General features: G+C 40.7%; 1 protein-coding gene across 2 annotated transcripts in view; it reads left to right on the top strand.

The window, feature by feature from the left end:
- The window catches only part of CNTNAP5 (contactin associated protein family member 5), a 775,716-nt gene that overhangs the window by 513,289 nt on the left and 245,734 nt on the right, over nucleotides 1–16,693 (top strand). For both annotated transcript variants that reach the window (XM_014732391.3, XM_070241766.1), the window contains exon 13: nucleotides 7,812–8,012. In XM_014732391.3, coding sequence (XP_014587877.2) covers nucleotides 7,812–8,012 — 201 coding nt within the window. The remainder of the gene's footprint in view (nucleotides 1–7,811; nucleotides 8,013–16,693) is intronic.

Here is a 16,693-nt window from a genome sequence, read left to right as displayed (position 1 = left end):
TCGGAACTTCATCACACATTCTCTTTAATGACCTATGGCCTGTAACTCCTTTATGCTTAGAGATGGCGTAATAGTGCTGTGGGTCTGGGTAGTGAGATCATTCACACTCACACCAGTACATTGGGTTGAATGCTGCTTTTAAAAATCAAATATTTTATTTCTTGTTTTTTTTTTATTTTATTTTTATTTTTTTTTTATTAATGTTATGATAGATTACAACCTTGTGAGATTTCAGTTGTACATTTTTGTTGGTCATGTTGTGGGTACACCACTTCCCCCTCTGTGCCCTCCCCCGACCCCCGCTTTTCCCTGGTAACCACCGATCAGATCTCCTTATCAGTATACTAATTTCCACCTATGAGTGGAGTCATATAGAGTTCGTCTTTCTCTGACTGGCTTATTTCGCTTAACATAATACCCTCGAGGTCCATCCACGTTGTTATGAATGGGCCAATTTTGTCTTTTTTTATGGCTGAGTAGTATTCCATTGTGTATATATACCACATCTTCTTTATCCAATCATCAGTTTCTGGGCATGTAGGCTGGTTCCACGTCTTGGCTATTGTAAATAATGCTGCGATGAACATAGGGGTGCAACGGACTCTTGAGATTTCTGATATCAGGTTCTTAGGATAGATACCCAGTAATGGGATGGCTGGGTCATAGGGTATTTCTATTTTTAACTTTTTGAGAAATCTCCATACTGTTTTCCATAGTGGCTGTACCAGTTTGCATTCCCACCAACAGTGTATGAGGGTTCCTTTTTCTCCACAACCTCTCCAACATTTGTCACTCTTGGTTTTGGATGTTTTTGCCAATCTAACGGGTGTAAGGTGATATCTTAGTGTAGTTTTGATTTGCATTTCCCTGATGATTAGCGATGATGAACATCTTTTCATGTGTCTATTGGCCATGTTCATATCTTCTTTTGAGAAATGTCTGTTCATGTCCTCTGCCCATTTTTTGATCGGGTTGTTTGTTTTTTTGTTGTTAAGCAGTGTGAGTTCTTTGTATATTATGGAGATTAATCCTTTGTCGGATAAGTGGCTTGTAAATATTTTTTCCCAATTAGTGAGCTGTTTTTTTGTTTCAATCCTGTTTTCCCTTGCCTTGAAGAAGCTCTTTAGTCTGATGAAGTCCCATTTGTTTATTCTTTCTATTGTTTCCCTCAACTGAGGAGTTACAGTGTCCGAAAAGATTCTTTTGAAACTGATGTCAAAGAGTGTACTGCCTATATTCTCTTCCAAAAGACTTATTGTCTCAGGCCTAATCTTTAGGTCTTTGATCCATTTTGAGTTTATTTTGGTGTGTGGTGAAAAAGACTGGTCAATTTTCAATCTTTTGCATGTGGCTGTCCAGTTTTCCCAGCACCATTTGTTGAAGAGACTTTCTTTTCTCCATTGCAGGCCCTCTGCTCCTTTGTCGAAGATTAGCTGTCCATAGTATTTCTTGGTTTTTTTGAGATATGATTGACATATTATGTTGTGTAAGTTTAAGTTGGGTGATGTATTGATTTATATATTTATACATTGCAATATGATTACCATGGTAGCATTAGCTAACACCTCTATCACATCACATATATATCTTTTTGTGTGTGTGTGGTAAGAACAATTAAGATCTAGTCTCTTAGCAATTTTGAAGTTTCTAATACAGTATTGCTGACTATAATCACTATGCTGTGGATTAGATCTCTAGAAGTTACTTAGCAGTTAGAAGTTTGTACCCTTCAAAAACCTCTCTCCATTTCCCCCACTGCTATAGTAATTAAAATAGTATGGTACTGACATAAAAATAGCCACATATCCCAATGTAACAGAATAGAGAGCTGAGCAATAACCCCCTACATATATGGTCAATTGATATTTGACGAGGGAGCCACGAACACTCAATGGGTAAAGGATAGACTGTTGGCAATGGTATTGGGAAAACTGGATAACCACATGCAGAAAAGTGATATTGGACCTCTGTCTTATACCACTCACAAAAATTAACTCTAAGTAAATTAAAGACTTCAACATAAGACATGATACCATAAACGTCTAGAAGAAAACATAGGGAAGAGCCTCTTTGACATTGGTCTTGGCAATGACTTTAACAAAAGTAAAAATCAACAAATGGGACTACATCAAAGTAAAAAGCTTTTGCACAGCAAAATAATCAACAAAATGTAAAAGCAATCTACAGAGTGGGAGAAAATATTTGCAAACTATGTATCTGTTGAAAAAGTGAATGTCTTAAATATATAATAACTTTTACTTTAGCCAGCCCTGGGGGTCTAGTGGTTAAGATTCAGCCCTCTCACCACCTCAGCCCAGGTTCATTTCTTGGTCAGGAAATCATACCACCTGTCTGTCAGTTGTTATACTGTGGCAGCTTCACGTTGCTGTGATGCTGAAAGCTATGCCACCAGTATTTCAAATGCCAGCAGGGTCACCCATGGTGGACAGTTTTCAGCGGAGCTTTCAGACTAAGACAGACTAGGAAGAAGGACCTGGCCACCCACTTCTGAAAAACTGGCCATGAAAACCCTATGAATAGCACAGCAGCCTTGTCTGATAGAGGACCAGAAGGTGAGAGGATGGTGCAAAATGACTAGACAGAGTTCTGCTCTGCTGTCCACAGGGTCGCTAGGAGTCAGAATCCACTCGAGATCACTCACAACAAAACTGTTATTTTGGGATCCTTAGTGAAGTGAATAGATTCCTGCCACTTCAAAAATCTCCAAATGCAATCCTCTCTTAAGCAGAGAATTTGTCACAGTACCTCCATGCATGTATTCCTTTGAGCGAGTTAGAAAGATGGGGCTCTGTTTCTCATCATGGGAGTGAATGGTGGTATACAGTAGAAGAAATTATAGAGAATGAACTGGGTAGCAAACGGAGGTATCAAGGGCAATGATTTTCCAGGGTTTTAGGTCCATGAGGACTAAACAAATTCTGTTGAAGAAATTTCAGGAAATGCAAGGGACACAAATAAATATAGAGACACATGAGGCTTTTCTAGAGTGAAAAGATAATTGAATAAGGGGGTAGTAATTTATTATCTGGAGTAGCAGCTCTATTACAAGAAAGGGCAGTCCATCCTGCTTTAACCTCATTTGCCGGATGCGCTGCCCGCCCCGGCTTTCTAAGGAATGAATCCCAGTCCTGACTCTAATGCTAGAGAAAAGTTCTAATGTAGAGATTCTTTATTCTTTTTCATGCCAGACAACCTGCTCTGTGTTCACACAAAACACGATGCTGAGTCATTATAAAGTTATCATGGATGAAAAGGTTGATACTAATATCCCCATTTTTCACTGAGGAAGATTCAGAGACTAACTTGCCCACAGTCTCACTACTGCCACATAGCAGAACACAGATGCCAATCAGATAGGCTTGTTTCTAAAGCCCAGCTGTCTTGTGGTGCCTTGGAGCCCTAGGTGCACCTCTAGAGACTAGAACCTAGAACATGTGTCCTGTGGTGGAGGGTCTGGGGCTGGAGAAAGGCAGCAGAGGGGGAAGTTTGGAGCCTGATGGATTTTATGATGCTTTTCTGCTCATAGCATTTAGATGATTTACCACTCAGTTCCTGCATGAAACTGGACCTACCTGAGTTATAGGGAAAGCTCTGTAGGTTTCTTTGAGTGGGAGTTCAAATTCACAGAACTGCAGGAGGAGAGAATTTCCTGTTCTGGGTCTTTTGAAGCTGTTTTTTTCCCCCATGGATCTGTGGTGGGAGGGCCAGGCTCAGTGTGTCTCCCTTTTAGGTGTCTCGTGGGTCCTACTTGATGCTCTGGGCAAGAACCCTGTGAACACAAGCTACTTTGAGAACTACCAGAGGCCAGTTGCACTTCTCCTTCTCCTTGATGCTGTTGTTAATAATACAGTACTCCCCCCCCTTATTTGAGGGGATATGTTTCAAGACACACATTAGATACCTGAAACCACAGATAATACTGAACCTTATATATGCTATGTTTTTTCCTATACATACACATTTGGGGTGCGACAGCAAAACTAGCATGAATTTCTTTGTTTTTCTTCACAATTTTATAGATGAAAGATTCCTTCTTTCCATAGATCTTAGTGACCTCAGCATGTGATTTTTGTCTTTCCTTGTAAGTTGAAAACTTCCAGTTTTTCATGTAAAGGAAGCACATCACAGCTTCTCTTTGGCGTCTCCAAATCGCCTGCATCCCTACTCTTGTGCTTTTGGGCCATTATTAAGTAAAAGAAGCATTACTTGAGCACAAGCACTGCGATACCATGGCTGTGGATCTCATAACTGAGATGGCTGCTAAATGACTAATTGGCAGGTAGCATATCCAGCGTGGACAAAGGAATGATTCACATACCAGGCAGAACAAAGCAGGACATCGTGAGATTTCAGAATTGCATGCAATTTAAAACTTATGCATTGCTTATTTCTGGAATTTTCCATTTAATATTTTTGGATTGTGGTTGACTGAGAGTAACTAAAACTATGGAAAGCAAAACCACAGTTAAGGGAGACTCCTGTATCAGCATCTGATATCTGGAAGCTCCTTGAGATAGAGCTGATATATTACTTTATATAATAGGTACACACAGATTTCTATGAAATGCTCAGTAATTTGGTTAATAATAGACCTTCTCACACAAATCCCCTTACTTAATCTTTACAACCATCCTGCACAGTGGCATCATTGCTGCCTTTCAAATCTTACTCATGAGGAAACTGAACTTTAGAGAAGTAATGATTTGACCAAAGTTGCATAACCAGTAACTACTGAACTGGCAAACAAATCCAAATTTTCTGACTCCAGAGCCCAAATGGTGTCCACTAATCTCCACCTGCCCATTGACTAAATTGACCATTTTGACCATTTAGCTTCCTGGGTCCAGTTTTAGTTAAAGCATGTGTGGGTCCATGGACAGATGTACCCCATCTTCCTAAAGGACTGTTCGAAATACATCTTAGTTGCTTAAAAATGCTTCAGAGCAAACCTTCACTTAGCCTTTCCAGCTAAAACCACTTGTCTCCACCTTAGACCAGGCATCAGGAACATCAGCCCCCAAACTGATTCTAGTGCGTGGCATTGACCCCTGGCCTTTAATATTTTGTGAGGGTTTGGGGCTTAATCTGCTCTGCCACCCATGAAGCAGAAGTAAAATCCAATTACCTCCTTGTTTTTAGTCTTCGTGCTGCTGTCTCCGAGAAGAGGTATAATCAGAGAACAAAGGGCATCTTTGAAATGAAAGCCAGCTAAGAAGCTCTAGGTTTCAAGTAATCATCTGTGTTTGCAGCGAGGGTTTGTGATGTCTGTTAAGTGAATTGTGGGGAGCACTTTGGAGCTCTTAATTATTCCTCTGTATCTTCTGTATATTGCATATACGAAAAAGTGCCAATGGCTGAATTATTAAAACTTCAATTCACCCTCAGGGTCCAGAAGGCGAGGTTGGCAATATTAGCAGCTTTAAGATGAAGGATTGTCTCTCTGACACAGCTTCCTTTTCCATCTTGCCAAAAATAGAATATGCTCTTTGCAAAATGTGTCAATGAATAAGCAAATCAATTAGTGAATGTAGGAACAATCAGATGAATGGATATATGGATATGAAAAGCTGTTTACAATCAGAGGGAAATACAAATTCACATGATTTAAGGGTGCTATATGGACCACTTTTGAAATCAGACAGATTGAACACATTGAGACTAGGGACCAGTTTACTTTCTCTCCCTGAGCCTTTATATGTCTATATATCTATATCTATATCTGTATCTATATCTAGATTCATGTCTACCATGGTGGATTCTTATGAATACTGGAGATAATGTATGTAAAATGTCCTAGTATGAACATAGCATCTATAATTTAGATTAGACATCATTTTCCTTCTCTTCTTCTAAGCACCATGGGCTGTTTCTAAGCACCATGACTGTTTTAAAACTGTCAGTCTTTATTTCTGCCTCTACAGTATTGCATTATTGAACAATTACTTTTCTTTGGGTTATTTTATCAGTTTTTGTCTATATGAGCATCAACATTTTTAGAGTTTTGGGTTAACTATTTATGTAACATTATTATTTTTACCCATATGAATCACGTTCTATTTTTGCTAGCAAAGTCAAAATCCAATAACCTTCATTCTTATTTGTTTTCTAGACTTTATAGAAGATACAATTCTGCCTCAATTAAATATTGGAGACTTGGGTTATCAGTGGGCTGTTTTAGGAAACAGTCTTAAGATGAATCAGAATATTGAGCAAAGTTTAATTTTATGCTGAAAGAAATATTTCCTTTTTTAGAGTTGGAAAATACTCTAGAGATAATTGAAACAAACTCTCTTTCTCTTCCTTTTCATATATTAAAACTGAAGTGCAGGGCAATGAAGTTACTTATTCCAAGTCATATACAGAGTTAGCGTAGAGAAAGTGTTAAAACTGGGAGTCCTGGTTGCCGGTTCTTTTCTGGTTCAGTTAAATCATACCAACAGCCATGCTTCCTAATAGTACTAATTAATAATAATGGTTACTTCCAGTATATCTGCTCATCATTACTGTCTAATAGAAATGCCTTGGGTTGTTTCTTTACTTCCTAGATCTTCGTTTCCTCATTTGTAAAACTAAGAGGGTGAGGGAAGAAGGAAACCATGTGATGTCTATGCTAGATTCTTTTCCAGCTCTCAGAATTTATGAAGAGTAATGATGTTATTATGTGGGCAAGATTCTCAGAGACAAAAGCTTTTCAATTCTTCCTATTTCCTCTTTTGCTTTATTTGTGACTATGTTCAGAATTAAATTCTATCTCCAATTGCAGTAAATATTTTAGTCTAGGTTATTATTACAGAATGTCTAATACATATGTCCCAGATAGTGCTTTGCAACTTTATATTTTTGGTTGCTATTCCATATTAACAGTCCTACTGGTATTGCTGTCTTTTTTTTTTTTTTCCACTGACGATAAAACTGAGCCCCAGAAAAGAGAAGTGACTTGTCCAAGCTTGTTGTTGGCAGAAATAGGTTTCAAATATGAGTCTCTGAAGCTCTACAACTCAAATTCCTCTCCTTTTTTCTCACCTTTCATTCTTACCAGTAGTAGGTAAAACCTACCCTGATTTAAAGGTCTTCATCTCCGTGGGTTCTTTTATTCTAAATGTCTTAAAATACTTTTGGCAAATAAAGGTAACGGAGAATAAATAATAAAAAACAGCAATGAAATGCCTTACATGTACAGTGTGCATTGCACTATCTCATTCTTGTTAATGATGTATATTTTACAGACACTTTCTGTGTATCAGTCTTATTTGCAATGTGGTATTTATGGTTCTCTGAGACAATTATTTACACTAGTGTTTTCTCTTTCTAAGAAGTGTGTGTCAGTAGCTGGAAGTATGGATTTTGGAGTCAAACATCCTGGGTTCCAATTCTTAGTCACTAACTAACTGCATACCCTTGAGTAAGCAGCCTAATTCTCCTCATTCACTTTTCCCTCATTTCTGACATGGCAGTATTGACTCCCTTCTGATTTAGGTAATATCAGTTTAAAATGAGAAATGCTTAGCATAAAGCCTGTGGAGTAAAGGTTCCACACATTTAGCTCTTAAGATCATTAACCCTCATCTAACTCTGGGTGGAGCTTTATGAGAAACAAAAATTCTCTGGTCAAATTCTTTGCATGAGTAGAGCAATCAGCTGGCAATAAATGGTTGCATGTTGAGCCACCCATCACACTGGTTGCACGATCTGATTTTCCTTTATTTTCAGCTTTGTTGTGGTATATAAGTATGATCCTCCTTTGATCTTCCTTCTAACGTCTCCTTCCTTGGGTTGTGTTGTTTGGGCAGAGGACAAGATCTGGACCTCAGTGCAGCACAACAACACAGAGCTGACGCACGTGCGGGGCACGGACCCTGAAAATCCCTACACCATGACCTTGGACTATGGTAGCAGCATGGAGCAGCTGGAGGCTGTGATTGATGGCTCGGAGCACTGTGAGCAGGAGGTGGCCTACCACTGCAGGAAGTCCCGCCTGCTCAACACGCCAGGTAAGGCTCACCCCTGCCCCTCTGCATGGGCCACACAGGGTGACCACAGTGACAAATGGTCCCTGCAAACCCAGAATATTGAGGAGAGGGGTGTTTGTCAACAAGGGGGCTTAGTGTTCATAGTGTTCATAGTGTTCACTGTGCCATGGAGAGAAATGCTGCTAGAAGAGCACTTGTGTTGCACACGTTCTGGCTCTGATACCCAGGGTTTGACCTACAGGGAGTCTGTAGCCTCTCGAGATTTTCCCCTCGTCTTCAAAAATGGAATGATGGCAATACCCATCCTGCCACAGTTGTGAGAATGAGAAGTTTTTTGAGAGCAATGGCACTTGTAAGAGCACTTGAGCTAGATATAGAAAGTGCAGAGGTGGGAAATGAGACTTTTGGCAGAGGGAATAGCATTTGAGAAAGCACAAAGGATCTTGGCAGATTCGCCAAAGAGCATTGAGTCATGTCTGAGGTAAAAGGTGCATAGGGAAACATCATTAGACAAGGAGGCCAGCAGGGCAGTCAGGCATCGTCCTGTACCAATGTTACCTGAGCAGTGCAGGCCTTAATGGAAATGACTCTTTTTTTTAAAATAAAGTTTACTTTTAGAAAACAATTGGATTAATGCTATTTATTTATTTTTTCCTATGGTTATTTTTTAGAGTGAACGGTTGATTTGGTTATTAACATACTTGCATAAAAAAATTCTAAGATTGCTTACCAAAACCCAAAAGAGATTTTGCAAGATGTCAGGAGGGCTTTATCAACCTTTATGCATGCCTTGCAAGTCAGTCATTTTTGTGAATATCAGTTCATTTGTTTCATGGCAGAAAAAAAAAGGCTGAGTACCACAGGGATGTGGAACATCCAAGAAAAGCTCTCAGAATCTTTAGCCTCAAGAAACTTACAATCCAGTGCTGGGAAGTTAGGAATTTTGAAAGGCTCAAGAACGTTAGACAAGGAAATGTCAACAAAGGAGGAGTGATAGGAGCCTGACTAAATGTAACACACCGCCTCACTGATCTAGAATCTTTAGGGAAGACATCGTTCCACATAAGTGAATTTTCCAGATAGCCATCACTTATCCCTTTAAGCACCAAAGATCTTTTCAAAATTTTTTTAACTATTTTCAATGAAAATCTTTCTCAAATGGATTATATGCTTCCTTGACTTCTTAAACAGAGAATTCTGAACATAAAATGTAACCTTTTCTTGATGACTCAGGATCATCATTGTGAAAATCAATTATTGTACTCTCCTTGGAGTCAGCCATGCTTGCAGGGCTGATTAGATCTGAGGCATGCTTGGTGTCCCTTTTCCCAGCATCCTCAGATGGTGCTGCAATAGGAGATCCAGGGTTGATATTTGTTTGTGTTTCTTTCCTCTGGCTGTCAAGCCTGCATGCACGTGTCACTTTCAGTGCTGCTCACAGAGTGCCTGTTTCTGAAAACCATCCTACTCTCTTCTCTTTGTGTTGCTTCTAGTTTTCTAAGGATTGGGTTTGGTGGAATTTTAGGAATAATGGGAGTACGTTCATTCTGACTCTGGGATTTTTCTTTAGTATTTGCATTCTGTGATATCCATTTGGCTATAGCATTGCCTTTGTACATACTTTTTTCCAAGCTCAACTGTCTTTAATTCCTTGAGCATATTCAAGTGAGAAGCACATGGATTTGGGAACAGGCCATATTGAGAGTGACATCTTGACTCTACTCCTTACTAGTAACGTGACCTTGTGCAAGTTGCTAAATTTCCACAGCCTGAAAAATCTAGATGAAAATCCTGAGCTAATAAGGCTGATATGAGGACTGAAGGAAACAAGCAGTCTGCACTGTTCCTTGTTCCAGGCCTGGTACATAACAAGTTTCCAATAAGCAGTAGTGTCGTATTTCTTTCCTTGCTCATAGCTTCCATCCCAGCAGGGAAGGTCCAAAATTTGTACTGTAATGGAAGCTCAAAGGAACATTTTATTTCTGTTTCAACAGTGTAAATAGAATAGTTATAACTCATGCATCCAGATAATCTCACCACCCAGAAAAAACCAATGTTGCATTTAAGTGTGTATCCTTCCAGATGTTTTCCCTTGGGCATATTCACAGAAACACAGTGAGAACATACTATCTGAATGTTGGGGTTTGAGGGTACTCATGTATTTTCTTTTTCCCCATGAGTTCTGAGTGAAATGCAGTAGATAGAGGAGGACAGTGGGCATGTACATATAATATCTACTTTCTTCTTGTGATGTGGCTTGGAGAACACAGCATGGACCAGAGACCAAGGAGAACTATGTGCCCCTCAGCATCCACCTGCAGACCAGGCACTGCTAGTGGGTTTGTGGGACTGTAGACAGACAGCCCGATAGAGATGTGACCCCAGCCTCACACTCCTCAGTGCAGGGACAGAGCCCCCTGGACCCAAGCTCAGGTGTGCTCACCTCACGCAAGTCGGGGTGGAGACGTGAAAGTGCACCATTGTAGGCACATGAATCTGAGAGCCAGCACCAAGGGCACTGTCTTAGTTGGCGTTCCTATAACAAAATAGCACACTAGCTGGCTTATAAAAAGCTGAATGTTATTTCTCACAGCTCTGGAGAAGTCCATGACTGGGGTGCCAGCATGGCCAGATTCTGGTCAGGGCTTCTTCAGGGTCGCAGACAGCTCACTTTTCCTCCCATCCTCACATGGCTAGTGGAAAGAGAGTGAGAGAACCCTTACTAGTCCCATTCATGAGGGCTCCACCTTCATGACCTAATCACCTTCCAAAGGGCCCACTTCCTGATACCACCACTTTGGGAGTTAGGATTTCAACAGGAATTTGGGAAAGACATAAACATTGAGTTCATAATAGGCACACACCTGAAGGGATGTTCTCCTAATCTCCCTAATTATTAAGTCCTCCTCTTCCCCACAGGGAAGGCCAGGGACAGAAGGGGAGAGCATGGTCCTCTTCTACCTGCCAGTCTGGAAGAGCTGGGCAAGTTTCTCCCTTATTTTCAGAAGCTGGGGCCCACCTGTGATACTGTTTTACTACCTATATTTGTCACACGTACACAATATACAAATATCTTTCCATATCAATAAATATGACTTTATACCATAAAGTTTATTAACAACAGTCTTCCGTTATGTGGATGTACCACAGGAAAACACACAAAATTAGCAATTCTCCTATATAAGACATTTAGATTGTTCTCAATTTTTCACTATTACAAATGCAAGAACATTTTAGCACATAGATCTTTGAGAACAAAACTGTTTATATCCTTAAGATAAACTTCCTGAGGTGCCATTGCCAGGGCAAAGAGTGTGCATATTGACTTCTACAGTGTATCAAGGTTTTACCAATTTATACTCTCAACACCACTGTGGGATTGAGTGCCCATCACTTCCCAGCACTAGGCATTGCTATCTTATTTCAACTTTGGCAATTGGATAAATGCAGAGAGGAGTCAAAAACAATTAAAGATATTTTTTGTTAATTAATAAAAAGTCTATAGGCTGATTCCCATAGCTTATTGGACAGAGATACTACTGGTAGCCAGGGTTAGTAGAAGCTATACAATATTATAAATTGTGGCTATAGTGGACTCAAACCAATAAGAAGAGAATGTGGAGGATGCCTTCTTGCTATAGATTCTCCTCGGTGCTTAATACAATAGATAATAAAGGGAGGAAACAAAAGAAGGCAAGATGAGAGAAAAATAAAGAACTGTTCAAATGGCTACCAATGACTCAGCGTTTCTTATGTTTGAGGATATGTGTGGGATGCTGTATGAGCCTTGTCTCTAATGCAAACAGATCTGCACAGGCAGGGTTACTATCTCCATCTGGCATTTCAGGAAACAGAACCTCAGAGAAAGTAAGATCGTTGCTTAATGCCACACAGCTGGGCAGGGGCAGATCTAGTTCTTGCATCCAGCTTTGCCTGAGGTCAAAGCAAGGATGCTGTTTCTGAGGCGCTATGAAAACCCCAAAGAGCCCAAACTTATAAGGAAATGGAGTAGTCAGGGAAAACATGAGTTGATATGATTTTCCTTATTTTTAAGAAAATGTGGACGAAGAGATAGAAGAGCAGCCAAAGTCACCCCTACTAACGCCATGTGGTTGTCAAGGTAGCTTGAATTGGGCAAATACCTGGCAGCTTCAAAGAGTTTGCAGCATCCTTGCCTAGATGCAGCAGCTTCCATGGCTCATGCACTCCTTCCCAGGGTGATCCTGTGGATCCCTACAATGGCATTGATGCGGGGTCGGTGAGCCGAGGAGTCGAAAGAAAGATTTCTTAGACTCTCAAGATCTGGCAGTAGTGCTCTTTTATTTAGAGAATAGTGTGGAATAGCATGGGGACAGGACCCATGGGCAGTCAGAGCTTCAGCTGCCGCCGCTTCTGCTGCCCCCACTGGCATGGGGACAGGGCCCATGAGCAGGCAGAGCAGCTGCTGCTGCCCCCGCTGGCATGGGGACAGGACCCATGGGCAGGCAGAGCTGGTGCGTGGGGACAGGACCCACGGGCAGTCAGAGCTCCTGCTGCTGCCCCCGCTGGCATGGGGACAGGACCCATGGGCAGGCAGAGCTGGTGCATGGGGACAAGACCCACGGGCAGTCAGAGCTCCTGCTGCTGCCCCCGCTGGCATGGGGACAAGACCCATGGGCAGGCAGAGCTGGTGCGTGGGGACAAGACCCACGGGCAGTCAGAGCTCCTGCTGCTGCCCCCGCTGGCATGGGGACAGGACCCATGGGCAGGCAGAGCTGGTGCGTGGGGACAAGACCCACGGGCAGTCAGAGCTCCTTCTGCTGCCCCCGCTGGCATGGGGACAGGACCCATGGGCAGGCAGAGCTGGTGCATGGGGACAAGACCCACGGGCAGTCAGAGCTCCTGCTGCTGCCCTGAGTTGAGGGTTAGGGCTAATTTTATAAGGCATGGGTACGTGACTTATTTTTACTGGAGAAAAGAAAAGATGATGTAAAAAGTCATTAAATGATTTCAGTGCAGATGGGGTCTGGTTATTGTGCGGTCATATAACTTTAGATACGAATCTGGCCATATAGATCGGCATGCAGGTGAGGATGCCCCGGGCTTCTCTCCCTGGGGCAGTCCTAATTCATACCATAAAAAGTCCACTGGGTCATATAGTTTGGCATGTAGACCAGGTCACCTTGGGCTTCTCTAGCTGGGGCAGCCTTATTCCACATCATAAACCCCCCCTGAACCCATTTGGCCCCGAAATCTTTGGGGGATATGGACGACGGTCAGTCTTCTGTAACTACTTCCGGCTGTACAAGGTCGTAGAGCTGTCCCTAAATGGGGCCATAGGTATAGGTAGGAGGTTCAGCGGACTGGAAGACTGCACCTGTGGAGTCCAAGGCTGACAAGGCATCCAGAGCCTCTGGGGACGAGAGAATCATTTGATGAGTGGTGGTCCAGGAGGTGAAACTTTGTTGACATGCGGAAGACAAACAACGAAACAGACAGCAAATTATAATAAGAAATACAAGCAGTATGATTAACCCAATGAATAAGGATTTGATAGCAGTCCAGAAACCTGGTCCTGACCAGGAGTTCAACCAGTCATTTAGAGATAGGGGAGGGTCAGACATGGACTTAATTTGGTGGCTCATATCAGACAGGAAGCCGGAGATATTTTGATGGTAGTCAGGAATATAGACACAACATTCCGTTTTTATAATGGCACGAGTGCCCCCCTGTGCTGCTGTCAAGACATCCAGTGCCATTCGGTTTTGGAGGACTGCCTTACGCATTTGGGACACTTCTAAATCAAGCAGCAAAAGGCTATGTTGTGTATCATTTTAATGCTTTCATAGTAAATTTGTTTAGAGCTTCCATGGGCCAGATGACACTTTCGATTCCTAAGTGGGGAAGGAAAATTGAGGAAAGATGGTCATACCAGTGGAAGACAGAGCGGGTCCAGCGCTGTTGCAGGTTGGGTAGGTTAGCAGGGGGAGATATACTAAATGTAGTTCTACCCTGCATCCAGACAAAGCCTAGAGTGCATCATCCAATCCATCCAGGTAGCAGCCAAGGCCATAAGTTGGAGCCACATAGCCACTGAGTGCCATTAGGGGCTAACCAACACGTGCTAGGCCATCTATCCCAGTCAGTCTCAAACCAATCAGTATTTTTTAAGGTTATGATATGAGAACACATATGACGGAATTTTCCCATAGGTCGGGTGCTATTAGGCCATGTATCACAGGTGTGATTGGTTTGTTCCCAACATAGAGTGGACTTTTACTGAGTTGATCACTAGCAGGAGTGAGCCAAATATATTCGTCCCAAATTTGATATAGTCCATCCTGTGTGTATCAATAAATTGGGGACTTTACCTTTGGAACTTGTCGTTTATGATCCACCTGTGACAAGGCAAATCTAGTTAGTATTTGGGCAGTAGTGTTGAAGGAAAAGGTTTGATTGTGGCCAGGGAACTCCCAGGTGTCAGAGACAGATGGCCACAAGGAGACATTATGATTAGTAATAGATGAATCTTGTGGAAGAAAAGAGCTAGAATCTAATATCCATGAATGTGTACTATACCTTCTACTGAAACATAATTTTTTTCTCTCTAGAATCACCCTCATTTTTATAAAAGATAGCCAAATTAAGATTAACTGGTCTGCCAATTATTTACATAAGTTCAGCAAGAATACCAACTGATTATACAGGCTTTTTAAAATCTGCTTTGCTGGAATTTTTTTTTTTTTAATGAGGAATCTCAGATTGAACTGTAAAGGCCTCTTGAGGCCAGAAAAGCCAAGCCAAGGACTTGCCATCAGATTTTGCCTGCAGTACCTCCAGATTTGGGTGGACTCCTCTCTTCTCAAGGTCCCCCAAAACATTTTGAGGTTCCTTGCACCTGCCAGACAAGCAAGCTTCCTTACTTACCGGGTAAGATTGCCAGAATCTCTGTAAACAAGGTACCAGGCCCATATTTACAAGTGGCTTTAGTTCCAGAAAGTCCAATCTTTGTTCCTGAAAAGCTGTGTTGTCATGTCTGAGCCTGTATATTTCTCTCAAATATGACATTCCAGTCAAAGCCTTGGTAAGAAAACCAATGTGTCCTGTTATAAGGAGAACAGATTCTTATTGAACTTATGCAAATATTGCCATGAAATAACCGTACTCACAAAGAGTTTCCAAATTCTGGAGGGATCAGGTCGGGAGAAAAAGACAAATATTTCAGTTTTGCTCATAAAGATGTATTTCACTAAATTGCTGTAAGTCATAGTTAGCATAAGAGAAAAGAAAGAAAGATTTCCTTAAACATGAGAAAACAAAACAAAACATCAAAACTCAGCAATATTTAAAACAGAAGTCATAAAAAATTGTAATCATCCTCATCAGTTCACACAGTCCTGTATAATCAGTTCTTGAGCTTAATCTTCTGTTAGCAGATCTATGAGCTCAGTTTCTGTTAGAATTCTGTAATTTCTTACCCAGTTCAGTTTTACAATCTGAAAGTTTATCAGAAACCTGTAGTTTAGAATCTTGTGTCATAATCCTTTCCAGGAATTTCTCTGAAGATGAAACATATTTGCAAAAGCGAAAAGCATCAGTAAAACAGCAACTATCTGTAAATGGACAAAAGACTCAAAAGGGCAATTGACAAAGAAACTTGGCTACTTCTGCGAAGACCAGCACTCCAAGATAACAATTGGAATTATGACTGACAACCAGGACAGATCAGAATTTTAGGAGTGTTATATAATTTTAAGACGCCTATATTAATAGCATTTACCAACATAATAACACCTGAGAAAGTTTATCATCACTTATTTGACAGTGCTTCCCATGTAATTTAGTATTTCCAAAAGAAACCCTTTTATTCAGGACTTGAATATTTTTGACGAGAAGCTTGTCAAAAATATCAAAAGACTTTAGACACTTGTTCAAACAACACTCGCTGTGAAATAATGCTCAGGTATCTATAACAGAAACAACCAGAAATCTTAAGAGTGACCTCAGTCATTATTTTAACAAAACAGATTTGTCTTTTAGGTAGAGTTAGAGCAGGCCAAAAGTTCAAGAAAATTATCCTTTGAGAGAAAACCAAATTTTAATTTCTGTACCAGCTTATTTTTAACATTAAAATTTATTCACTTAATTGGATTTACTTTAATCTTAGTCTACTTGACCAGGCACAAAACTCCTTTCAGAATTTCTCCTTCACAAACCTTCTACAACTTTCTTTTTGCCTTCAGAATTTGTCCCAAAGTCTGTCTTTTTTCCTTTCTAGTACTTTTAGGACAAACTTATCTTTTCTTAACCCATCAAACAAAAATACTTCCATTCTTTATACCCTCTTTACTGAAAACATACATTTTAACTTTCCTTGAATACAGAGCTGTTTTCCTTATTAATTTCCAGTAGCTTTAATTATATAGGTTAATAAGAACTTTTAACCCTTAACAGACCATAGTAAACACTAAAAAGGTAAGCAATTACGAATTGTCTTTTATACCAGCATTCTAAACACTTCATAATTTCTAGAAACACGCTGCTTTACAATATCAGACCCAAAGACTTTTAGCCTCTCTGCAATAAGAAGCCAAAAGTAGATAACTTAGATAAGTTTAGCTGTAATGCTTGTGTGCTATCCAATCCAAAAATGACCCAGATGCTCAGATTTTTATCATTTAACTTAACTTGGCAAAACTCAAGATTGTTATCAAAACAATTTG

This window comes from Equus caballus, chromosome 18 (genome assembly GCF_041296265.1).
Source record: "Equus caballus isolate H_3958 breed thoroughbred chromosome 18, TB-T2T, whole genome shotgun sequence".
In the NCBI taxonomy this organism is placed as follows: Eukaryota; Metazoa; Chordata; class Mammalia; order Perissodactyla; family Equidae; genus Equus; species Equus caballus.
This window is presented reverse-complemented; position numbering and strand designations above follow the sequence as displayed.